General features: G+C 39.5%; 2 protein-coding genes across 8 annotated transcripts in view; one reads left to right on the top strand and one right to left on the bottom strand.

The window, feature by feature from the left end:
• Nucleotides 1-19,958, top strand: part of gbf1 (golgi brefeldin A resistant guanine nucleotide exchange factor 1) — a 210,121-nt gene extending 190,163 nt beyond the window's left edge. For 2 of the 6 annotated variants that reach the window (XM_078199351.1, XM_078199350.1), the window contains exons 30-40: nt 554-779; nt 2,032-2,192; nt 5,218-5,464; nt 7,144-7,340; nt 9,135-9,285; nt 11,256-11,386; nt 11,502-11,603; nt 13,133-13,246; nt 15,144-15,321; nt 17,370-17,513; nt 18,382-19,954. In XM_078199351.1, the coding sequence (XP_078055477.1) occupies nt 554-779; nt 2,032-2,192; nt 5,218-5,464; nt 7,144-7,340; nt 9,135-9,285; nt 11,256-11,386; nt 11,502-11,603; nt 13,133-13,246; nt 15,144-15,321; nt 17,370-17,513; nt 18,382-18,659 (1,929 nt within the window). In that variant the 3' untranslated portion in view covers nt 18,660-19,954. Of the gene's footprint in view, nt 1-553; nt 780-2,031; nt 2,193-5,217; nt 5,465-7,143; nt 7,341-9,134; nt 9,286-11,255; nt 11,387-11,501; nt 11,604-13,132; nt 13,247-15,143; nt 15,322-17,369; nt 17,514-18,381 lie in introns of all 6 variants that reach the window. The other 4 variants (XM_078199352.1, XM_078199354.1, XM_078199353.1 and 1 more) reach the window with 4 other exon arrangements.
• A 1,178-nt stretch (nt 19,959-21,136) lies between these two features.
• macroh2a2 (macroH2A.2 histone) overlaps nt 21,137-23,794 on the bottom strand; it is a 29,455-nt gene continuing 26,797 nt past the window's right edge. Inside the window, exons 9-10 of one of the 2 annotated variants that reach the window (XM_078199356.1) lie at nt 23,605-23,646; nt 21,137-21,817 (exon numbers count right to left, since the gene is read on the bottom strand). In XM_078199356.1, the coding sequence (XP_078055482.1) occupies nt 21,652-21,817; nt 23,605-23,646 (208 nt within the window). In that variant the 3' untranslated portion in view covers nt 21,137-21,651. The remainder of the gene's footprint in view (nt 21,818-23,604; nt 23,647-23,794) is intronic. The other variant, XM_078199357.1, reaches the window with a different exon arrangement.

Raw genomic sequence — 23,794 nt, 5'->3', positions numbered from 1 at the left:
GATGGTGGGCGTGTCCAGAACCAGGGGTCACAGTCTGAGGATTCGGGGTAGACCATTTACAACGGAGGCGTGGAGACATTTCACCCAAAGAGTGATGAGCCTGTGGAATTCATTATCACAGGAAGTAGTTGATGCCAAAACATTGAATATATTCAAGAGGCGGCTGGATATAGCAGTTGGGGCGAATGGGATCAAAGATTATGGGGAGAAAGCAGGATTAGGCTATTGAGTTGATGATCAGCCATGATTGTGATGAATGGCAGAGCAGGGCCGAATGGCCTCCTCCTGCTCCTATCATCTATGTTTATGTGTTTCCTCCCACAATCTAAAAGATGTGCTGGTTGGGTGCATTGGCCATGTTAAATTTTCCCTCCGTGTACCTGAACAGGCGCCAGAGTGTGGCGACTAAGGGATTTTCACAGTAACTTCATTGCAGTGTTAATGTAGGTCTGCTTGTGACACTAAATAACTTTGACTTCTAGTCCAGCTTCAAATACTAGAAGAAAATAAGTTGAATGAATTTTTGTGTAGAATATTCTCATTTATTTTTCAGGTGCTTCTGTCCCTGAGAGTTCTACTCATGATGAAACCAGTTGTCCTGTCACGAGTGAGCCGACAAATTGCATACGGCCTACACGAGCTGTTGAAGACCAATGCCGCCAATATTCACTCCAGTGATGACTGGTGTACCTTGTTTACTCTCCTAGAATGTATTGGCGCAGGAGTCAAACCTCCACCTGCTTTACAGATAGCATCTGGAGTCGATAGCCATGATGCAGGTTAGATTTCCAGAATTACTCCGTTACTAAGTAGCCCCACTGCTGTTATGAAAAGCAAAGCTTCGCCCACTCTTGGGCAGCTGGTGTTTTTCTCTATTTCACTTAGTTTTTCAAAAACAACGCAGGCACCGGTCAAGGTAGGGGCAAGGCAACAAACTGAAAACAAGGGTGCAGGGAGAATGTTGAACATCCGATGCTTCAGATACTTCGAACTGTAAATAGAGGCTTAAGAATCATCCATATTTTCTGGGTCCTTGTTGATCAAGAAAGAACTCCATTAATGCAAGCTATTGTGAATCTGACTAATTGTTTCAAATGTTGAATGTAACCTGAGCTTTTGAGTATCAACCGTGGCAGATCTAATGCATTGGTAAGTAGGTTAAATTAGTAATACCAAGAAAGATAATTAACCACAGTACATTAAAGAGGTAAATGTTGTTTCCCTTTGAGTGATGTGGAGAAGGAAACTGAAGTTGTTTTGTGGTAGATAAACATTTATTAATGTCCCTTGCATTATCTTCTTCAATTCACTGAAGTTGATAACATCAACAACGATTTGCATTTATGTAGCACCTTTAAGGTTTAAAAAAAACAAGGTGCTTTTTCTATTATGTTATATATGGGAATATATATATTATATATAATATATATACTAGGGGAATTTCACAGTAACTTCATTGCAGTGTTAATGTAAGCCTACTTGTGACTAATAAATAAACTTTATGAAAAAATGATCAATAATGAAAAATTAATCTTGAGCTAAAGAAGAAGACATTAAGACAGGTGACATTGTTTGGTCAAAGATTTGGTTTTAAAGAGAGTCTCGAAGGGGGCATGCGAGGGGGAGAAGTTTTGTAATTCAATTCTTGAGCTGGCATATGCTGTTGATTGTTGGGTGAAGAAAGTGGGGAATAGAATATCGTTAACAACGACAAAATTCTGCTTGAGTGAGCTCTGAAGCAGCAGCTGAAACTGGTGAAAGGTACAGGCTTTTCAAGGCCTTTGGACATTACTGTCCCTTTAAATTCACACCATCAGAAGAGGAAAATCCTAGAAGTCAGTGGCTGGGAAGTTCTTCGCATTGGCAAAATGCAGTGAGGTTCGGTTATCATCTGCTGTAAAGTAGTAATATTTTTATGACATTCTTCTTTCATGCAATCCCCTCCCATCAAAAATGAAATACATCAATAATTTTGCAAATTTACAAGACTCACCTGACTACTGCTGATTGATGCTGTTGTGTTTTTTTAAGGTGCGCAGTCTGATAGTGAAATTGCATCTTACCATCCCAGTGAAGTTAGTTTAGATCGTGGCTACACTTCAGACTCTGAAGTGTACAATGAGCATGGCAAGCAGACTAAGGTACACCGTTCCATCACTGACGTTGACATTGCCAGTAGTGGCTGGCTGGTGGTGAGTCACACTCGTGAACCATACACATTTTGATTTTAGTGTTTCCATGTTCTGAAATAATCTGTCAAAATTTCTTGCTGCAAAAAGTCTGAAAATGTAATTATCTTACCGTTGTTCATTGATGTAATGAGCCGTTGCATGTCCAAACATGCTAAGATATCACCGAGTACCTTGTTGTACACCTTATCACATGTGGACATTAAATGCATTTGGCCGTGTAACTGGTAACCTCCATGAATCATTTAACACAGAAGGACAGGTTTGTATCAGAACAATCCAGTTAGTCTCACTTTCTGCTCTGTCTCCGTAACCTTGTAAATTATACAGCGTTTGAACAATTTCCTGTCGAAAGTTACTATTGACTCTGCTTCCAGGCAATTCATTACAAATAACTCACTGCGTTTTTTGAAAGAAGTTGTCTCATCTCTCATTTGAATCCTTTGCCAGTTACCTAAATCTGTCTCCTCTAGTTACCATGAAAAACTATTTTGACTTAAATCAGTTGCAACACTTTTACTGTTTAAGATCAGTCTATCCTTCTGCCACTAAAATTTCAGCAGGTTCAGTGGGACCTGTTGATTGTGTCATCAGTTAACGGAAGGCTCCAGATTAAAGCCCATGACGTGAGCTGCGAAAGTGAGCCTTCTTGAGAAGGCTGGTTAGTGTGCTTCTCCCTGCTGTCTTGTCACACCCACACATCCAACAAAGAGACAATTCTCTTTCTGTTGACTTCCAACCACAAGAGTACTGTTACTTTTAACGTTTTTATGCCATTTTTTTGAGCCAACAAATCGATGAGATATGTTTTAAGCTGCCTTTGTTTTAATTTATACTGCTGTCCGCTATATTCTTTCCCACACAGCGTGGGAATCTGGGACACTGCCAGACACTGATCAGAGTGACACAAGTCATTTGGTGTTGATAGAAAGATACTCTGAACTAGATTGCAATTGTTTCTCCCCTCATTTAGTAATAATGGCAAACTTCAGATTAAGTCTGCTGGTTCCTGAATATTGAAACATTGTCCTCAAATGATTCTGTTTATTCAGAACTAAGTCATTTTGAATTCACAGTAACACTGAAAGAGCGGTCATTTGAGTGATTGTCGGAATACATTACAGGCAGATATTTTAGATTTTCTTTTTAAAAATTTGTTCAGGGGTTATGGGTATCGTTGGCTGGGTCAGTATTTGTTGCCCATCTCTAATTGCCCTTGAACTGAGTGGCTTGTTAGGGCCATTTCAGAGGGCATTTAAGAGTCAACCACATTGCTGTGGCTCTGGAGTCACATGTAGGCCAAACCAGGTAAGGACGGCAGATTTCCTTCCCCAGAGGACATTAGTGAACCAGATGGGTTTTTACAGCAATCGGTCATTTTAATTCCAGATTGTTATTGAATTCCAATTTCACCATCTGCTGCGGTAGGGTTTTGAACCCGGGTCCTCAGAGCATGACCCTGGGTCTCTGGATTATCAGCCCAGTGACAATACTACTCTGCCACCACCTCCCCTACTTCTGTATAAATTAATTGCCTGTGAGGTACTAATGTCACAACCTATTAATCTGAAATTTAACCCGGCTCAAATTGTAGATCTTAACTTGCTGCAACAATGCAACCTGCGTAATAGGTCTCTCAAAACCTTTCAGTAGAATTGCGATTCAAAAATATTTCCTAATTCCAGTTTTCTTCCCACATCTAGTGGTGTGTGCACTAAGGCAGACTTTTGTCTGTTTCCATAATTAGTAATTCAAAGAACAAAGAAAATTACAGCACAGGAACCGGCCCTTCAGCCCTCCAAGCCTGCCCGATTGAACTAAAACTCCCTATCCTTCCAGTGACTGTATCCCTCTATTCCCACCCTATTCATCTATTTGTCAAGACGCCGCTTAAATGTCCCTATCGTATCTGCTTCCAGTACCTCCCCCGGCAGCGAGTTCCAGGTACCCACCACCCTCTGTGTAAAAATATCTTGCCTCGTACATCTCCTTTAAACCTTGCCCCTTGCACTTTAAACCTATGCCCCCTTCCCTGGAAGAGGTCGCTAGTCTGTGGCCACAAAAATACTTAATTTAACTAAATGTCAGATTCAATTGCATTTTCATCTTCAAAATTTGTGTTTCTACTTTTATAAACTTCCAATGCACTTACTGAAAACGAGGAGATAATCTTCCCATTGTTTTAGTGATGGAAATATTTTCTGAGATGATGTATTTCTTGATATATTGTGACCAGAGTCTTGGTCATCTTGTTACATAAAGTGTGAATCCTACACTCTCAGATAATGCACCACTTAGTTATTTAGTCATGAGCTAATTCATAATTTATTTGATCTTCATTGTGAGCAGATAAAATGTAACATCACCTTTAGTAACTTTGCCTTAAAGGCTGGTGTTCTCTCAGGAAGCAAATAATAGGATCTGTTGTAGTACTTTCGAAAAGATTTTAAATTAAAGCAGATTTCCTTCTATTTATGTGTCCACCTGCTAGCTTTGGCTAAATCCCATTATCTATCACCCCTCTGATCGCTGACCTGTGTTGGCTCTGAATTCAGCAAGCCAAGAATTTTAAATTCCTATTCGGTTCAAATCCTTCTATGACCTCGCCCTCAATCCTCTGAGAACTCTGCACTCCTCCAATTCTGGCCTCCTGCTTTTCCCTTATTAGCCCCGTGGGTGGCTGTGCTTTCTGCTGCCAAGACCCTAAACTCTGGAATTCCCTCCCTAACCCCCTCTGCCTTCCAACTTTAAACCTACCTCTTTGACCAAGCTTTTGGTCACCTGCCCTAAATCTCCTTGTATAGCTTGGTGTCCAACTTGTCGGATAACGCTCTTGTGAAACACCCCGAGATATTTTACTCTCTTCCAAAATGTAAATAAAATAAAAGCTGTGGTCGGCAACAGTCAGTAGCTGTCCAACAAGCAGACAGTGTTTTGCATCATTATGATAATGAAACAAGGATTGTAGTGTATTTATTTCCAGCTCAGTGTTTGACTTTATTGCTGAGGATGATGATGATGTTTGCAGGTGGGGAAAGATGATTTGGATACCAACAAACCTTCGGGCCAAGGTACAAAGCAGGGCCCTTCTCCTTTGGTCAATCAGTACAGCCTAACGCTCGGGCAGGACATGGGCTCACATGACACTAAGTCGCTCATCAAGTGTGTGGAGTCATTGTCATTTATTGTGAGAGATGCTGCCCACGTGACACCCGAAAACTTTGAGCTCTGTGTAAAAACGATACGCCTCTTTGTAGAGGCAAATCTCAATGGTGGTAAGTATGTGGTTTTTCCCATTTGACACTCGGAGGGGGGAACCTTCTAATCATTGTAACTAACACCATTTTAAAGTTTAGAAAGTATCAATGATCATATGTTGATAGTTTGGATCTCCTTTGTGTCTCAATTCAGCCTTGGGGCAGAGTTTAGCCAGTTTATTCGATATGTGGCTATTTGCAAATCAGAATGTGGCTCATTGCATTTCTAAAAATATTTAAATGAAAAGTGAATAACCCAACGGTTATTGAGCCTACGATCGCATCATTTGTACGGCTTGGGTGTGTGAAATTTAACCACCTTGTACATTTATTTTTGAAATGCTGAAACCAAAAGCAGAAAGTGCAAGTGTTGATCATTGTGAGTGTGTTACTTTCTTGGAGACTGGTGATAAATGATTGTGCAGTAAACACTTGAAGTACATTTACCTGCATCATTTGTGTAAAATATTTTCTATGAAAGTGAGTGTATGTGGCGAGAACAGCGTCACTGTAACCACGCTTGTGGTTTGTCAGTGATTTCTATTGATCAGTGCTTGGCTGAGGAAAGTCTGCTTCCATGTGACCGTTCTGTTTACTGAAACTCTATTGAGACCCATTCATTTCACAGTTTACCCAGCTTGCAGAGTACTGCTCTTGTGCAATATAGTAAGAAGTCTCAACACCAGGTTAAAGTCCAACAGGTTTATTTGGTAGCAAACGCCACTAGCTTTCGGAGCGGACCTGTTGGACTTTAACCTGGTGTTGTGAGACATCTTACTGTGTTTACCCCAGTCCAACGCCGGCATCTCCACATCATGACTACCATCGATTGTGCAATATAGCCAGCAGTTACTGTGAAAAGCTAGTTTACAGAGAGTCATGCTGTTGTATTGTCAAACACATTTCAGGTGAAAATGGTCACCCAATTCCTAAGCGGGTGAAGTTAGGGGCGGCACAGTGGTTAGCACTGCTGCCTCACAGCACCAGGGACCCTGGTTCGATTCCCAGCTTGGGTCACTGTCTGCGGACTCTGCACCTTCTCCCAGTGATTGCGTGGGTTTCCTCCGGTTTCCTCCCACAGTCCGAAAGACGTGCAGGTTAGATGAATTGGCCATGCTAAATTCTTCCTGAGTGTACCCGAACAGGCCTGGAGTGTGGTGACTAGGGGATTTTCACAGTAACTTCATTGTAGTGTGAATGTAAGCCTACTTGTGACTAAATAAATTTTATTTATCAGATTTGTTTTTACCTCTTTGTGTCATCATTAGCTTACATAGATCTTTTAGATGTTTGCAGTCAATAAGTTTGTTTGGTAGAAATACGTGTTTTTTAAAGTGAGTTCGTGCAGATACTTTAGTCTTGTTGTGAAGCTATGTGGTGATACATAAGTAATGGGATATAAATTAGAGCCAGGTCCTGAATTATTCTGGAGGGCAACATTGCGCAGTTTGGATATAACACTGTGGAATGTAACCAAAAGTATGATGCTCAGATGTCCTTTGTATCTTTAAACCTACCTTGAGCTTATTTATAAGATAGAAATGTCATAGCTGCGTCAGCAGAATAAACAGTCTATAAAAGCTTGCGTGATCATTCTCCAATTACTTTCTTATCTGGAGGCTAGCTCCTCAAGACTAAGCAATTCCTTTTGTAAAATTCCTAACATTGTTTCTAAAAGTTGCAGCTTCTTATTGCAGGTTACAAAACACACGAAAGAAAATCTAAAACATACAAGTTTGACAAATCCAGCCGATTGAAGAAGAAGCAGAAGGAGAGTTCTATGAAGCGTTCAAAGACTTTTAACCATCGTCCGTCAAGATCGCATAGTGATGATGATGAGGACGACAGTGTACCAGCAAGTTACCACACTGTGTCATTACAGGTTAGTCAGGATGTAAGTATAGCAGGTCTTTCCCATTCCTGTACTTGGTTCACAGTACCTGTTCTCAGTAAAGCAGTCCTGTCACTAAATCAATCTTATTATCTGTTTTTTTTATTCCATCCTCTTTCCCCCTAAACTTTGCTTCATCTCTTGTTCTGAAACCTCTGCCATTTTACCCATTGGTATGTTGTACAAGTGCGACGCAGTGAGTCGGCTTTCCCATTTCCTTTCCGTGACCTCCATGCCCTCCCTGTCCTCGATCAGATTTTGCCGGTTACGTCCCCTAGTTGTCTGACTTCGATTCAGAATTTACCATATGGATAATGGCTCATGTAATTTAGTGGTACATCCCAGTCCTTTGATTTTTTTTTGAACATCTTATAACAGTAACTGATCCCTTTCCTGTTGGCCGGGGATTTCAGATTTAAAAACTGCATGTGTTTCAGGTGGTTGGGTAAATAAGTTCAGATTTTATTGAAGTCAAGAAATATAGAAGCTTCTGATGCTTTTTTCATTATTTTCACTGTAAAGGAGCTTTGGGAGAAACTGTAAACCTAAATTCTCCTGCACGAGGAAATCTTTTTCTCCATGTATGTAATCCAGATTTCTCCTCCTCAGATAAATCATCTTAATAAAGTTATCGCGAAGCTATTGTGGGCATTAACATAATGATGCCTCCTCTAAACAGCTGAATAGTAATATTCTTGCCTGAAGCATGCAGTTTGTATGATTTTGATAATCTGTTAATTGTACTGATTAATTCTTTGGTAATTATTACACTGAAGAATGATGCGAATGAATGTTGTCTCTGAATCTAGATTTCCACATCTAGTCAGTCTTTTAGCAGTTGCACTTTGTCTAATTTTTTAATGGCTGCAACAAGTTAATAAGCATTGCTGTGTTTCAACGTTTCTAGAACAGCATACTCTGAAAACTCCTGTCAAACCTAGCACGCACATTTCTTAACGCCAAGCTTTATGACTCCGATAAAACTGTACGGCTTTCTCATTTCTCTACTAATTCCTTCCGTAAACCTTCAAGATTGACGTTGTTGTATATAATTTGTAATATGATATTACATCCTCTTAAAAATGTACTTAAATGTGCTTAAAAATGTAACTTCCAGAATAGTTCACCAGGTGATATATTTGTAGCACGCTTTTAGATTCTACAGTGTAATTATTTACAGAAGTGCTGAGGAGGTTCTATTGATTGCGATATGCTCCACATGTAAATATGTTGATGCTATGTTCAGTTGCAGCTGGGGAAAGATGTATTGATCTTGGAGGGGTTGCAGTACAATGCCAGAATTAAAGCAGCATGGACCAGGCTTGTATTCCCTTCTGCGTAAAAGATGAAGGTGATCTGATCGAGGTGTTTAAGTTAATTAAAGGATTATTTAGGGTCAAAAGAGAGAAATTATTTCTCCGGGTTGGGGGGGTTAGAAAGAGTGCAGGACAAGGAAACGTGACCTTAAACTTAGAGCTTAAGTCATTTGGCAGAGAGGCCGGGAGTCACTGCTTCACAGAAACTTGTTCCCTAAAAAAACCCACTGAGGCGAAGGATCAGTTGAAGGTTTTAAGATCTGTGTTAAACACGGATATTAAGAGTTACAGAAGCAAGGTAAATAAATGGAGTTCAGATACAGATCAGCTCAGAGTTAATTCAATGGCGCAAACTCAAGAGTCTGAATGGGGGCCTCCTTCTACTTCTATAGGTTTAAAAGGAAACTCTGTTGCATCTCTGTTGGGTAAAGTTTGTTTGCAGGTATTGATCACATTGATTAGTTTGTGTTTCTTTGTACAGCTCCTGGATTTAATGCACACACTCCACACCAGAGCTGCCAGTATTTATAGCTCGTGGGCTGAGGAGCAACGCCACCTAGAGTCAGCAGGAAGGAAGATTGACGCTGATGCCAGAACCTTGTGGGCTAACTGCTGGTGCCCATTGTTACAAGGTCAGTCAGAGCTTCAGTCACATACAGAGGTTGCTCGTGTGTTTTGTTAACGAGAATAACTTTTGCTTTCCAAGAGTTGAGAAGAAACTAAGCATTATTTTGTATTCCTTTTTCATTTCTATTGAGTCAGGACACATACAGGTAAATGCAAATTACTGCAGATGCTGGAATCTGAAACAAAAACAGAGAAATGCTGGAAAATCTCAGCAGGTTTGACTGCATCTGTAGAGAGAGAATAGAGCCAATGTTTCGAGTCTGGATGAGCTCTGACGAAAGGTCATCTAGACTCAAAACGTTGGCTCTATTCTCTCTCCACAGATGCTGTCAAACCTGCTGAGATTTTCCAGCATTTATTTGTTATTGTTGCATACAGATTTCTCTAAGACTGCCAGATATACTGTGTGGAAGACTTGTAAAAATAATTGCCTAATTTTCCAACCAATATGAACCCACAATCAGTTGGTGACCCATGTGTATAAGATGTTACCCTCGCCACCACAGCTCTCCTGGGTTAGGGAAATTTGATGAATGCAAAATACTGCGGATGCTGGAATCTGAAACAAAAACAGAAAATGCAGGAAAATCATTCCTGTACACTGACGGGATGTAAGAACTTAGGCTCCTGGGTGAGCGGGGACGACAGGGTTTGCAATAAACAAGGAACGTGGGAGCAGACCAAGAGCAGTCATCATCCCCGTACCTTCTTTTAGGAATGTGGACTGTGTTAATTGGCCTTCTGAATTTTCCAGGGAAAGTTCCTCACATGCACTTAGAACTGATGGAACTAATTTACCCATCATGTTTCCAAGCGTATTCAGTAAATGTTGAAGGATTTGTGTAAATTTCATTTGGCACAAAGAATTCCTTGCTTCTGACTGATTATCAGTTATACTGCGAGACTAAAATGGCGCAGGTCTCCCAAAATGAATTGTTGGATTTGAGCTACTTGACATAAAATTACACAAGGGAGGCGATGGCCTAGTGGTATTATCACTAGACGATTAATCCAAAAACTCAGCTAATGCTCTGGGGCCCCGGGTTCGAATCCTGCCACAGCAGATAGTGGAATTTGAATGAAAAAATCTAGAATTAAGAATTTACTGTTGAAAACCCACCTCGTTCACTAATGTCCTTTAGGGAAGGAAATCTGCTGTCCTTACCTGGCCTGGCCTACATGTGACTCCAGAGCCACAGCAATCAACTTCCCTCTGAAATGGCCTAGCAAGACAGTTCACCATCACTTTCTCAAGGACAACTAGGGATGGGCAATAAATGTTGGCCAGTCAGCAACGCCCATGTCCCACAAATGAATGAAAAAGTCATGTTACTGTAAAACCAAGATGATCCCAAACTGTAAGGTGGAACTGCAGAGCTAAATTCCAATTAAATCTAAAATTCATTAAGATCTTTATTTGCATTCATGGGATCTAACCTCTGTTACCCAACCCTAATTGCTCTCAGGGCAGACAGAGTAGGGTGGTTCTTGTATTAATTAATTAAGAATGAGCTAAGTTCATGCCAGAAACACATTCCTGAGTATGGGGGAAGAGCTCAAGAAACAGAAACTCCCTTTCTGGGGCTTGGGCAATTGGCTGCAAACCATTTCCTTGAATAATCTTTGACCATGATGACAAAGCTTTGCCCTTTTTGTGAGCTCATTTTTTGAGTAGTTGTAGAATTAACCCTTTTTGATCCAAGTGGAATTTACAGTTGTTGTGAACCATTGTAGTTCCAGATTTAGGTCAGAAGGAGCAATGTGGGTTGTCCTTGAAGTACTTGATATTAGATCACGATGGATGATGACCCTGCAGTTTCTTTGGAGCTGTGTAGTTGCATTTTATTCAGACAGGAAAATTCGAATTGAGATCAACTAATATGTAAAACAACAGCAGCAAGTAACTGAAGAATCCACGATGAGAGTTATTTATTATAAGCATGTCTCTTATTCTTCTCTGTACATGTCTCTTCAGGCATTGCTTGGCTATGTTGTGATGCCAGGCGTCAAGTCAGAATGCAAGCACTCACTTACCTACAGAGGGCTCTATTGGTGCATGATCTGCAAACACTGGATGCTTTAGAATGGGAATCTTGTTTTAACAAGGTATTTACCAAGCCCCACCTCCATTCAATTTAAAATGTTAACTTTTTAAAACGATTGATTGGCAACACGGTTTATACAAATCTGCTTTATGATGTTCCATGGTTTGTTTGCGTAGGTGTTGTTCCCACTATTAACCAAGCTGTTGGAGAACATCAGCCCAGCTGATGTTGGAGGAATGGAAGAGACCAGAATGAGAGCTTCAACCCTGCTTTGCAAAGTGAGTTTGTCACCCAGAAGATACCTTATTGAGCGGGACTTGAGCGCCAGTGATTGATTAGATATTATGTGCTGGTGTGTGTTGTGTTTTATTATACTGATAAGGAACTAGTGGATGCTTTGAACAGTGTTGAGGTTATTCAGTATACGACTTGGTGAACACAGATGTGTGTTAACTCCATAACATGGCACTTCATAGTAGATGCAACATTCTACACTGCTGGATAATGTTCATGAACGGGTGCCTCACCAATGCTAGGGAGTGGTTGTGTTATTAATTGTTTGCACTTTATAGTGAATGGTATAATTGGGCTGGAGAAGACCTGTTATTTCCAGCATGGTTTCAACCTCTATTTCCTGCCAATTTTAATTTCCATTCCTATGCCAATATAAAGTGACGGAAATCAAATAAACAAGGTTTTTTTAAACTAGTTATTCAATGATTTTAATTTCCCCTCAAACTGAGCTTCAGAATGTTGAAACCTGGCTCAGCATCATTCATCAGATCATAATAGTATAATTTTGCGTTAATTAACAATGTTACATGTGATGTATTGGAAATTGTGTGATGCAGCTGCATGTTCTGCTGTTGAAGGGGGTTCTTTCCCATTACAAAATCCCAATAAGAAGTTTTTGCATTTTTTGCGCAATTGTTTAACAGATCGGGCCACCTTTTGGGCGATGTGCCTGGAGTTCTCGGGTGGGATTTTACGACCTCGCTCAGTGAGGCTCGTAAAATCCTGCCCAAGGCCAACGGAGAATTCCGATCTGCGAGCCTCACCGCCGCGATTCCAGGGCGGACAAGGCGGTAAAGTTCCGACCCTCTTGTCAGTTGCTATTGATTAAAATGGATATTGTTATTCTCAGCAGGTTTAGGTACAAGATAATGCTACTTGAGCCTCGGATTTATTCTGATCTGTGTGCTGAAGTGGCCAGCACATTTGTCGTGTACATATATTTTTGAGAACAATTGTGTGTAGTTATGGTCCCCTTACCACAGAAAAGATATTATTGCCAGAGAGGAAGTGCAACAAAGGTTCATCAGACTTGTTCTGGGGACAGCGGAACTGTTTTATGAAGAGAGATTGGACAAACTGGACCTGCATTCTCTAGGAGAGGTGATCTCGTTGAAACCTACACAATACTTAAAGGAATAGACAGGGTAGATGCAGCTTAAATGTTTCTATTGGTTGGGGAGTCTAGAACCAGAGGGACAATTTCAAAATAAGCCACTTGGGACTGAGATGAGGAGAAATTTCTTAACAGAGAGGGTTGTGGATCTTTGGGATTCTCTACCCCAGAGGGCTGTGGAAGCTCAGTCAGTAAGTACATTTAAAGCGGAGCTTGATGGATTTCAGATTAACAATAGCTTAAAGGGTTATGGGGATAATAGACGTAAAAGAGATTGAAGTGTCCAATCAGCCATGACAGTATTGAATGACGGAGCAGTCTCAATGGGCTGAATGGCCTCCTTCTATGTTCCTAATGGACTTTCTGTAGTAAAGGTTTACCTTTTCTGCCCACCTGAAGGTTTTTCTCCAACACTTGTCGCCGCTGTTATCTCTGCCAACGTTTGCAGCCCTTTGGTTAACTATCCTGGACTTCATGGATAAATACATGCACGCAGGATCCAGTGACTTACTGGTAGGAAGAACTTTGAATCAAAATTTTCATAATCTATTTGCAAAATGCTTGCTGTATTCTAAAGTGAGGATATTAAACCATGAAAATCTTAGAGAAAATTAGTCTCTTATTAGTTATACTATGGTTTAAACATAGCCTTATCCCTCCCTATTTCTGTATAATCCTCCAGCCCTACAACTCTCTCAGATCTCTGTGCTGCTCCAATTCTAACCTCTTGAACTTTCTCGATTTTAATTGATCGTGGCCGGGCCTTCAGCTGCCCTATTCTCTGGGAACAGCTTCCTACATTTCTCTGTCCCATCCTCCTTTCTTAACGCCTCCACCTGTAACCAAGCTTTTGATCATCTGTTTTAATATCTCCTTAACGTTTCTCAGTGTCAGATTAGTCTGATAATGTCTATGCGGACCGGTTTAGGATGTTTTACTACAATAAAGGTGTTTTATAAATGCAAGCTGTATTTGTTGATTTTGGCATTAGTTTTTATGTTGAATTATCTGCCTTTGATGGAGCTTATTACTCATGTCTCTAAAAAACCCTATAATTACAATGTATCAAGACATTAATGTTCTAATTATTGCGCATTTGTTGCACTGCAAACCAGAGATATTTGTAAATAATGCACCCATCCAATCTGTTTTTGGAAGCCAGGAGACTGGACCTTAACTTAAGTTTTCTAATGGGGTGATACGGCAGCACGGTGGTTAGCACTGCTGCCTCACCGCACCAGGGACCCAGGTTCAATTCTGACCTCGGATCACTGTCTGTGTGGAGTTTGCACTTTCTTCCCGTGTCTGCGTAGGTTTTCACCGGGTGCTCTGGTTTCCTCCCACAGTCCAAGATGTGCAGGTTAGGTGGATTGGCTATGCTAAATTGACTCGTGTCGGCGGGTAGCAGGGTAAATGAGTGGGGTTACGGGAATAGAGTTTAGGTGGGATTGTGGTCGGTACAGACTCGATGGGCCGAATGGCCTCCTGTACTATAGGGATTCTGTGATGATTGGGTTTAATTTTTAAAATGTTATAGAAATAATTGTAAATGTTGTTGAATTAATTCCAAAGTTCTTAAATTACTGAATTCAGCATTAGGCGTTTGAGATAATATTTGGCTAAATTAAAAATTAATTGTGTTAATTGTAAGTTTCAGTAACTCTATGCCAAAAAAACAATTAACTGAATGGAAGAGAAACTGATGTGAATCTTACAAACTTTATAATCACTTAGATTCGCACAAGTATTATTCTATAACCCTTGTAACTTCACGCAGTAGTTATTCATAGAATGTAGTTGCAAAGATTTGTTTTTAAGAAGCAGGATATTACCAATGCTCTTTGAAAGTTAGTTATCTTGAAACAAATTATTCATTTATCATTAATATTAAAAAGAACATTTAGTGTCGACGTTCAGTGAGCAAATGTCTCCAAGGCATTGTATATACAGCATCAGTGTGTAAGTTTGATTTTGTTAGCTTCTTGTGAGCATACCAGCTGGCCTTAATATCAAGTGTTGATGTTCGCAGACCTTGGTGTTCTGATTTATTGTTTATCTACGAATGAGGCATCTGTACTGAGAACATTTTGTTTTGCAAACCTATTGACCATTGAAATTGAAACATAAGAAATTAGCAGTGGGAATAAGTCTGCATTGCTTTAGAATAGAGCCAGCCCAGATGCATCTCTTTCTGTAAACTTCCAATAAGAAATACAAGTACAAATAGAACTGAATTGTCTTAGATTTGAGGGATGGAATTCGTTTGGTTTATACATTCCCAGATTAAAGCGTATGGGAGATACCAATTATGTAAGTGAATTCCAGTTGCCATTGTAGAATTTGCCATGAAACATTCTTGACACATGCAGAGGTTTTCTCACCCAGTTGTGCTTATTTCTTTCCTGCTCAGTTGGAAGCAATTCCAGAATCATTGAAGAACATGCTCCTGGTTATGGATACGGCTGGTATTTTCCACTGTGCTGAGTCAAGAACTGGCTATTCCCAGCTTTGGGAGATTACATGGGAGAGAATAGATTGTTTCTTGCCTCAACTGAAGGATGAACTCTTTAAACAAACTGTTATTCAAGGTAAAAAAAAACTTCAATTGCATACTTACCTCAAATTTGATAACTCCGTATACTCAGTTGTTGTGAGCCACTTGCACACAAATCTAGCACACAAAAATTCCTGGCCGCAGGTAGTGATTAAATATTGTCATGCTATGTCTCTTTTAGAGATCATGATGTGGAGATGCCAGCGTTGGACTGGGGTAAACACAGTAAGAGTTTTAACAACACCAGGTTAAAGTCCAACAGGTTTATTTGGTAGCAAATGCCATTAGCTTTTGGAGCGCTGCTCCTTCGTCAGATGGAGTGGATATCTGCTCTCAAACAGGGCATAGAGACACAAAATCAAGTTACAGAATACTGATTAGCATGCGAATCTTTACAGCTAATCAAGTCTTAAAGATAGACAAGTTGTCTATCTTTAAGACTTGATTAGCTGTAAAGATTTGCATTTTCATCAGTATTCTGTAACTTGAGTTTGTGTTTCTGTGTGCCTTATTTTGTGAGCAGATTTCCACTCCATCTGACGAAGGAGCAGCGCTCCAAAAGCTAATGGTATTTGCTACCAAATAAACCTGTTGGACTTTAACCTGGTGTTGTTAAAACTCTTACTCTTTTGGCGATCAACATACTAATACACAGTAGCAAAGCGCTGAAATTATCATAGCTCAAAATGTATGCCAACTTTCTCAGAAATTTGTGTTTCCTGAGAACCTTATTAACAAATGAGTGTAAAAACTGACACTGCCCAGCTAAGAATCCGTGTAAACAAATCCTGAGAAAGTGGTAGATTTGCAACATCTTCTTTAAGTGTCTTTTTATGTATAAAAAAATTAAAGCCATCAACTGTTTATGAACATTATGCATAGCCTGTTTAGGAAAATGTAATCATTTAGATTTTGCAATTACTAATGAAGCTCATTCTAATGTGGCAGGTGCATTGCAAGGGACTGAAGACAATGAAACTCTCGCCACAGAACAGAAATAGTATCTATCATTTTAGGGAAATTTACTGTCTGCTCAGAATTGCGGCAAATGAAGGAAACTAGTTTTGCTTGGGGTTGCGTTGTCAATGAGCAGCTGAGATATCAGGGAATTGGTGCAACACAAACCAAGCAACTTGAAAGTTTTTTGAAAATATCTGTGCACTTTTACCATTTTTAATCAAAAGGAATTATGAATTGGTTTTGGCGTTAGACTGTTAATATCTTTGTGTGGTCTTTTGAAAGACAAGTCTGACACACTATTCCTGAACTGACACAGCATATTCAAATTGATCCAAGCTTTTGCTGGTGTCTCTCTTGAGCTGCCCGTTTGTTTAAATTTTCATTAGGAAACAAATATTTGCAGCATCTCACCTGTGACACTGATTCAGTATTGTCTGTACAATTGTTGACCGAATGGAACAAGCATCTTTTTCATTCATAAGTATAAAGGCAATGCAAAAAAGTGACCGTATCTCCCAGAATAATTCTGATCTGACTCGTGAATAATAGTGGATAGTGCCAGATATCATCTCTCACTGCTGGGGTTAGGGCATGAAAGTTAACTTTGGTAGATGTTCAAACTGAGTTTCCTAAAAGTTCCGCAAACTGTCATTCATGGTTCAGTCTCTCAGTCAGAGCTTTCCACTCCGGAAACCTGGCCGCACTCTAGTATAGTTACTAGGAGTGCTGCAAGTCTGTGTGTTGTCTTCCAGGTGTTATGTCAAACCAAGGCCTTGGGTGAATTTAAAACATCTAACACTTTAAAGACCTTTTGCTCAAATCTGCTGTCATGTTTCTCATCATTGTGACAGTGATTATATTTCAAAGGTATTTGTTGGCTGTGTAAGTGCTCTGACATGTCCCGAGGATGTGAATAATGTAAAAATGCAAGTTTGTTCTTTATTACTCGAGATTGTAGATCGTAGAGTTTGTACACAAATATATATGCATAAATCTTTGATTCCTTGATGACAGCACTGATTTCTACCGCTGAGCTAAATCAAATCTAACTTGCTATATAGAACCTAAATGAACTAAAAATATATTCAAATCTTTATGAAAATTACTGATTTATCTTGGTAGATCCTGTCCTTGGTCCAGGAGTTGAGCCATCTTCAAATTCAATACAGCAAGCTAGCGGTACACAAACATTGATAGTTCCAGAAGCAAACCCATCCACTAGTCAAGCAACTGCATCAGAAAACCTTGCTGAGGCCAGTGCCAAAGGTGAGTATGAGCGACTTCAGTTCAAGGACTTTATTAGGCCTATAGAACCGTTAGATCCAAAGTCCCATTTCAACATGATGACATTGAATTGGAGTTTGGATTTGGTACAATTTGTCCAAATGTCAAACTTTTCATTCCTGCAAGGAATAGCATTGTGAAGCTTTCTGTAGTCAGACAGCCTGGGACAGAGTCTGCTTGGGCACAGCTCACAAGAATTGTTGCATCACAGGATGAGGCCATTTGGCCCAATGTCTTAGATTTTGTCATCAAACAACTAATGAATTTCAATTGTAAGTTATGTCCAGCCCTTTGCAGTGTTTTACAAACCACCATGCTTGAACCAAGTCACACACTCCAGATTGAATTCATTGATGCAGCAAGTTTCTATAACCTGTTGTCATTTGGGGGCCTTTGAGGGAGCTCTTATAATCACCATGCTTTTTGGAACCGTTTGTTTACTAATACTGCTGTATCAATAGAACTGCATTATGTTAGAGTCTTAAATATGTCCATGTTTTAATGAAATGGGAGAAGGAATATGATCTATTACACTACTTGATTGTACTAGCTACTGGATGATTTCACATTTGAGCAGAAACTTGATCCATAGCCTAATTTTGCCCAGATTGTCGCAAAAGTGAAAACTTTACCTCCATGCCTAAGCTTGCACATACTTGCATTACCTGGGGAACTATTCACCCGGCAGAGGATGTGGAGTTTGAAAAAAAGTCTAGGCAATGTAATAAAAAAATTAACAGAAGTTCAGGGTCTGTTTTTAATTCCCTCAACCTCAATTCTTGGTTGAAGATTTTGTAGTCAATGTAAAATCTAACATATATATTGATTAATTAATTCTTTTGTCTCCCAGAAACTGAAAATCCACGATTTGGAGGAACTCCCAGCCTTACTCCAATAACAACTCCAATCTCTACACCAGTGAAGATGAGCGTTGGGTCAGACAGTAACCAGTCACTTGCTCAGTCTCCATTAATTCTGCAACCTCTTACTTCATCATTGCAAGTTGGTGTTCCATCCATGCCTTTGCCTATAATACTTAATCCAGCTCTAATTGAAGCTACATCTCCTGTCCCACTGTTGTCCACACCCAGGCCTACTACCGCCCCCACTGCATCTGAGGTGAAATAATAGTTCTCGTCAGGGCAAGAATCAATTCTTTTAATATCTACTTCTGTGAATTATTTGTGCTTTTCGCACACCCAGCAACTGTTTTGTGGGTGCACTGTTTTACGATAGTCACTTCCTTCCTTCTGTCCACTTTTGTATTACAGTTCACCTGTTTCAAACCAATCATCAAACATTCACTGGGTGTGCGATCTGTATCAAACAAATCATTATGCATCCACGAACATAGAGTGTAGTGCTCCACAAATAGCATTGCAGCTGTTCTTCCCTACTACTGCTGTGAGAACCATAGAATTTTCAAACATCCTAGGGGGGTGGGGGGGGATGTTGAAGACAAAGGACATCTGTGGTACACTGCAATTTTGTTCAGATTGTTTCTAAACTAATATGAGCTGTTTTAATATTTGCGAATGAATTCTTCATCTTGGCTATAATGTTCTGCCCCCTTGCCTCCCACAATTGATCACTGGATTGACTTTCCTTACAAACCAGAAGATGCACATTAAACTGGAATATTAAAGTATAATTAACAATGGTTTGAAACATTTAAAAAAAAAATCCTACCTTTGTGTTGCTGCCCCTTAATGTCATAGAGACCGACCTGTTGTAATTAATGGTAAATAGGACTCTGAAACTATATAAGAGTGAAAGTTTTGCTGTGATAAAATTCAGGATGGTTCCTGAGGAAATTGGTGACAAATCAAACAATGTGATAGTAGCACCATTTGGTGTAGCTTTTCCAAGGCAGTGCCCCCCCCCCCCACGTTAACTTATTTCAGTTAGCACCAGTCTTGATTACTTTCACCTCTATTTCCCAGCCTTGTTCACTGCACAGTCAACAAATGCGGCTGGGATCCGAATGTAAAACATTAACAGTGTAAATATAGAATTTTGCAGTAAAGATCCTTAAACGCTAGTGGATATGTTGAGCCTTGCTTTACATTCCTGTCCTAGTTTCCGTGCCATGCTGGTATCCAAGATTAGCCATAAATGACCCAATATTGATCAATAAAAGGCATGAAAGGCCAAAGCTTGTGTAATTTGAGACCAACAGAATCTATATTTAAAAGTCTTTGTTACTTTGTTCCAGATTTTGTACATTTGTCTGATTTTAATTTAATGGTAATGTGTGGAAAATGTCAGCAGGGCCTTCTGTATCTGCAAACTTTCATCTGTTCCACTATACTGTAAGGTTGGTTAAGAACAGTAAACACATAATAAAGGTAATGTATATAAATGAAGAAAGGTAAAAGCAAAATTTAAATGTACTTTTTACAAGAGTAATAAATATCAAATGTAAAGAAATTTAAGCAGTGGTTTGTTGATTTAACATGTTCCAGATGAATGAAAAATTCAGATTTTGGATAGAAACTTGAATTATGAATAGACAAAAAGGGTTAAATAGGCCATTAAGCTGTTCAGGTCACACAGCATGTGATCAATGCATTTGCCATCTGGTGAAGACAGACAGCATAGTCATTTCATGCTATCCAAACTGCGAAGACAACATTTAATTGTTTTAGCATGGTCCTCTAACCCACCCTACCACTTGGAGGAGGAAAAAAAAATAGTGTGGTTAAACCAAATTTAATGTGATCCAGCCATGGTGTTCATATTTTTATTAACTCACCGCAATAGAGACATAATGATTATCATGTGGTGAGATGTATGAATCCCCTGTTCCCCACGAATACAAGAAATTATAGCTGAGAATTTATAAGTATTTACATTGGAAGAGGTGCATGAAAGTTACTTAAATCATAGAAACCCCACAGTGCAGAAGGAGGCCATTCGGCCCATCAAGTCTGCACCGGCCCATCAAGTCTGCACCGGCCACAATCCCACCTAGGCCCTACCCCCACATATTTACCCACTAATCCCTCTAAACTACGCATCTCAGGATTCTAAGGGGCAATTTTTAACCTGGCCAATCAACCTAACCCGCACATCTTTGGACTGTGGGAGGAAACCGGAGCACCCGGAGGAAACCCACGCAGACACGAGGAGAATGTGCAAACTCCACACAGACAGTGATCCGAGCCAGGAATCGAACCCAGGACCCTGGAGCTGTGAAGCAGCAGTGCTAACCACTGCACTACCGTGCCGCCCTATATAAATTATTACCTCCAATCTCTTTCATATCATCATTCTTGCCTACAATAATAGAAAAATGTTTCTCAGCTGGACAGGCAAATCATTTTCTTCTGGAATTGACTGCTTAGTTCATACCATTTTTGAGAGAGAGAGAGCAACAGTCACCATAGTCTCACTCACCGAGTTAGGAAATTAGGTGCTCCAAGGGTACAGACCTTTATGCAAGTGGAGATCACGTTAAAATATGTTAGGCATCCTGCCCAATATTTATCCGTTGCAACAAATCATCTGCAACTACTTTTACTTCAAAAGAGAATGTACTTCATTGACAATTTCACATTTGTATGTTGAGTTGCAACATATTTCCATGTTTCCAATACCAGAACCTTGATACAATATTTTGTTATTTTTATTTTTTTTAAAAAGCTGTCACACTATCAAACTACAGCAAATGGTACAGGGAGACATAATGCAGTCAAATTGCTGCTTCATTTTCCAATTGTTCCTTTACACACTGGAATGTGAAACCAATGCACCAGCTTAGAAGGGATACTTAAAAACCACATGTACATGGAGTCATAAAACAATGTCTTCCACAATTCTTTTTTTAAAAAAAACTAAAGTATCAGTAAAATCATCAAAGGAAATTTAAAGATGCACAGTATCAAGGTTTTTTGATTTTTCCCATAAAGTAAATTTCAAACTGTTTTCCCTGCTTGGGAGAAGTACTATAAAAAACGTATTAAGTTTACACTTCAGAACATGTTCATGATCACAGAACTCATACTTTTGCACCTTCTCATTTACTTATTAAACACAAATACACACACTTATCTGTATTGTCAGACAAAAAGCTGTTAAAATCTCCAGCTTTCCATTTTTAAAAAAAGATAAAAACAGGTTACTTTGTATCAAGTTTTGCCATTTCCTGCACGTAGATACCAATGCTTTCACTGTCAAATAAGACAAAAAATATGTTCTTCAGCGATGATGACGTTGTGTTAACAAAATAATTGGAGATGGCCTTGAGGATATGCTGTGCTGCAATATGCTTTGGAAAACAATTTCTGAAGGTACAAAAAAAACAAACTATTACTTCATTTATCAAGCCTCATTTCCACATTACTATGGCAGTACACCCACTTAAATTGTATCAAAGATTCACGAAAGGCAAAAAACTTTTAACAGCTTGCAGACATGTATTGACTACGATATTAACCTTTGTCTTATGGACTTCAATGGTAGTCCATGTAGCTTGAGACATCCCATTTTAGAAAGGACAATTAAAGCTATTCACAAGTAAGTCAGGGAAAGAACAGCGCAGGTATACGGTGAGAGCATTTTCACAATGTTCTTAAGACTTGAAGTATTTGGGCAAAGATTCATGAGAATTTTAAATTAAGAGCAAAAAAGTTAGAAATTTCTTCTACACATGCAGGTTGCATCCGAGACCACCTTTGGAGATAAAATGAATATCGTATAATGCCTTGTAAACAAAAATATTTACTGGGGGAAATAATACAAGTGGCTAATCTCATTAACGGTTTAAATTGGTCACCCCATAGATGCTCAGCTAGAACAAAAATCTTTTTTTGTCCACAATTGATGTGTATATAGAAGTTCAATTGCAAAGTTGTTGGAGTTCATAGACACAAAAAAGAAATTATATTGTGCTTAGTGGCTCACAAGTCTATCTTATCTTTCCTATTTTCCACATCAGTCTCCTGAGTGTCTGATCCAGGTTAAACTTTTTGTACTGAGTGAGAAAAGCAGATTTCTTCAGTGCATTCCCTTCACATCAACCATAGAAGAAATAAGCACTAGTAATTCAGCAAAATTATCCACGCCAAATCAGCACAGTCTGACTGCTGGTCTTCATCCTTCATCCACAATTGCTGACAAGAGTTCTGTTTGGCCATGAGGTCCACTTCTTTAGAACAAAGCCTTTATCAATTAGTCTTCAGTAAGAACCAATACATGATTTAAATCATTTCCACCACTGTTGCATCAGTGCCCAAATCCAATGGAGAATGTTGGCAGTGGATGTTTTCTATCAGATTTGCTAGCTTGGCAGTCTCGAAATATCTTCAGAAAGGAGCAAGAGACCAGGTGGAAAATCCTGGTCATATATTCGGTCCTAGCTTCCACCCAAATCCCTTTGGGTCCACTATCTAAGACAGCTTCTAATCTGTACAATCTTTAAACTTAGTGTTATCATTCACTGTTTAGCAGACTCGAGGCCATTATGTAATGCATCCAGGACTGTCAGAACCAAAGTTAGAGGCCATTTCAGTGACTGAGATGGAGTTTGTTGCTTTGTGCTCTGTCTAGAACATCTACATTCAGTTCCAGAGACATGCAGATCATGACACCAGAGCGACTGGTATAAGAGAAGGGGCACTATCCTCATCTAGTTTTACCACTACTGCCAGTGCAATATATGTGTATCTTTGTTGTACAACTTATTTGAAAAGCTACCACCGGCCCTATTTCCAATGACGGAATGTTTTGCCACCTCCTTTGCATATAATTCCAATCCATAGTTGACTAGGGGCATTTGAACTGAAAGTACGGTTGCACAATTCCAGAGTTAGATCAGGTTAATACTTACTGTAACAATGGGAAGTATTCATCCCGATCAACCATTTGATAAATGAAGACTTTGATGATGCATCAGGGAGTTTCTAACTAACGAATAAAACTTGTGTATAAGAGATAAAGGAATTGTTGGGTACCAATGGTGGTGTCTCAAAGCACCAAACTTGGCAACTTCTAATAATGAACAATCTTCAGGTTCAAGGACAATGTTAAATACGTGGATGACCATCATAGTAGAAGCATTTGAACATCCTACCTTGATTGGTTTGCAGACCGACCTGAAGCTCGAGAGCTGGTCCTGTCCAATGACATGGAAATCAACCCCAAAAGACAAAAGAGTTTATTAGTAATTTTAGGAGGGGGTGATCTGCATTACGAGAGCTCCCACCGTGAAAACTGCATAAAATTACAGAACAGAAACAGGCCACTTGGCCTAACGGATCCAT

This window comes from Mustelus asterias, chromosome 28 (genome assembly GCF_964213995.1).
Source record: "Mustelus asterias chromosome 28, sMusAst1.hap1.1, whole genome shotgun sequence".
NCBI classification, from domain to species: Eukaryota; Metazoa; Chordata; class Chondrichthyes; order Carcharhiniformes; family Triakidae; genus Mustelus; species Mustelus asterias.
The sequence above is the reverse complement of the archived record's forward strand: the minus strand, read 5'-3'. Positions and strand labels throughout refer to the sequence as shown.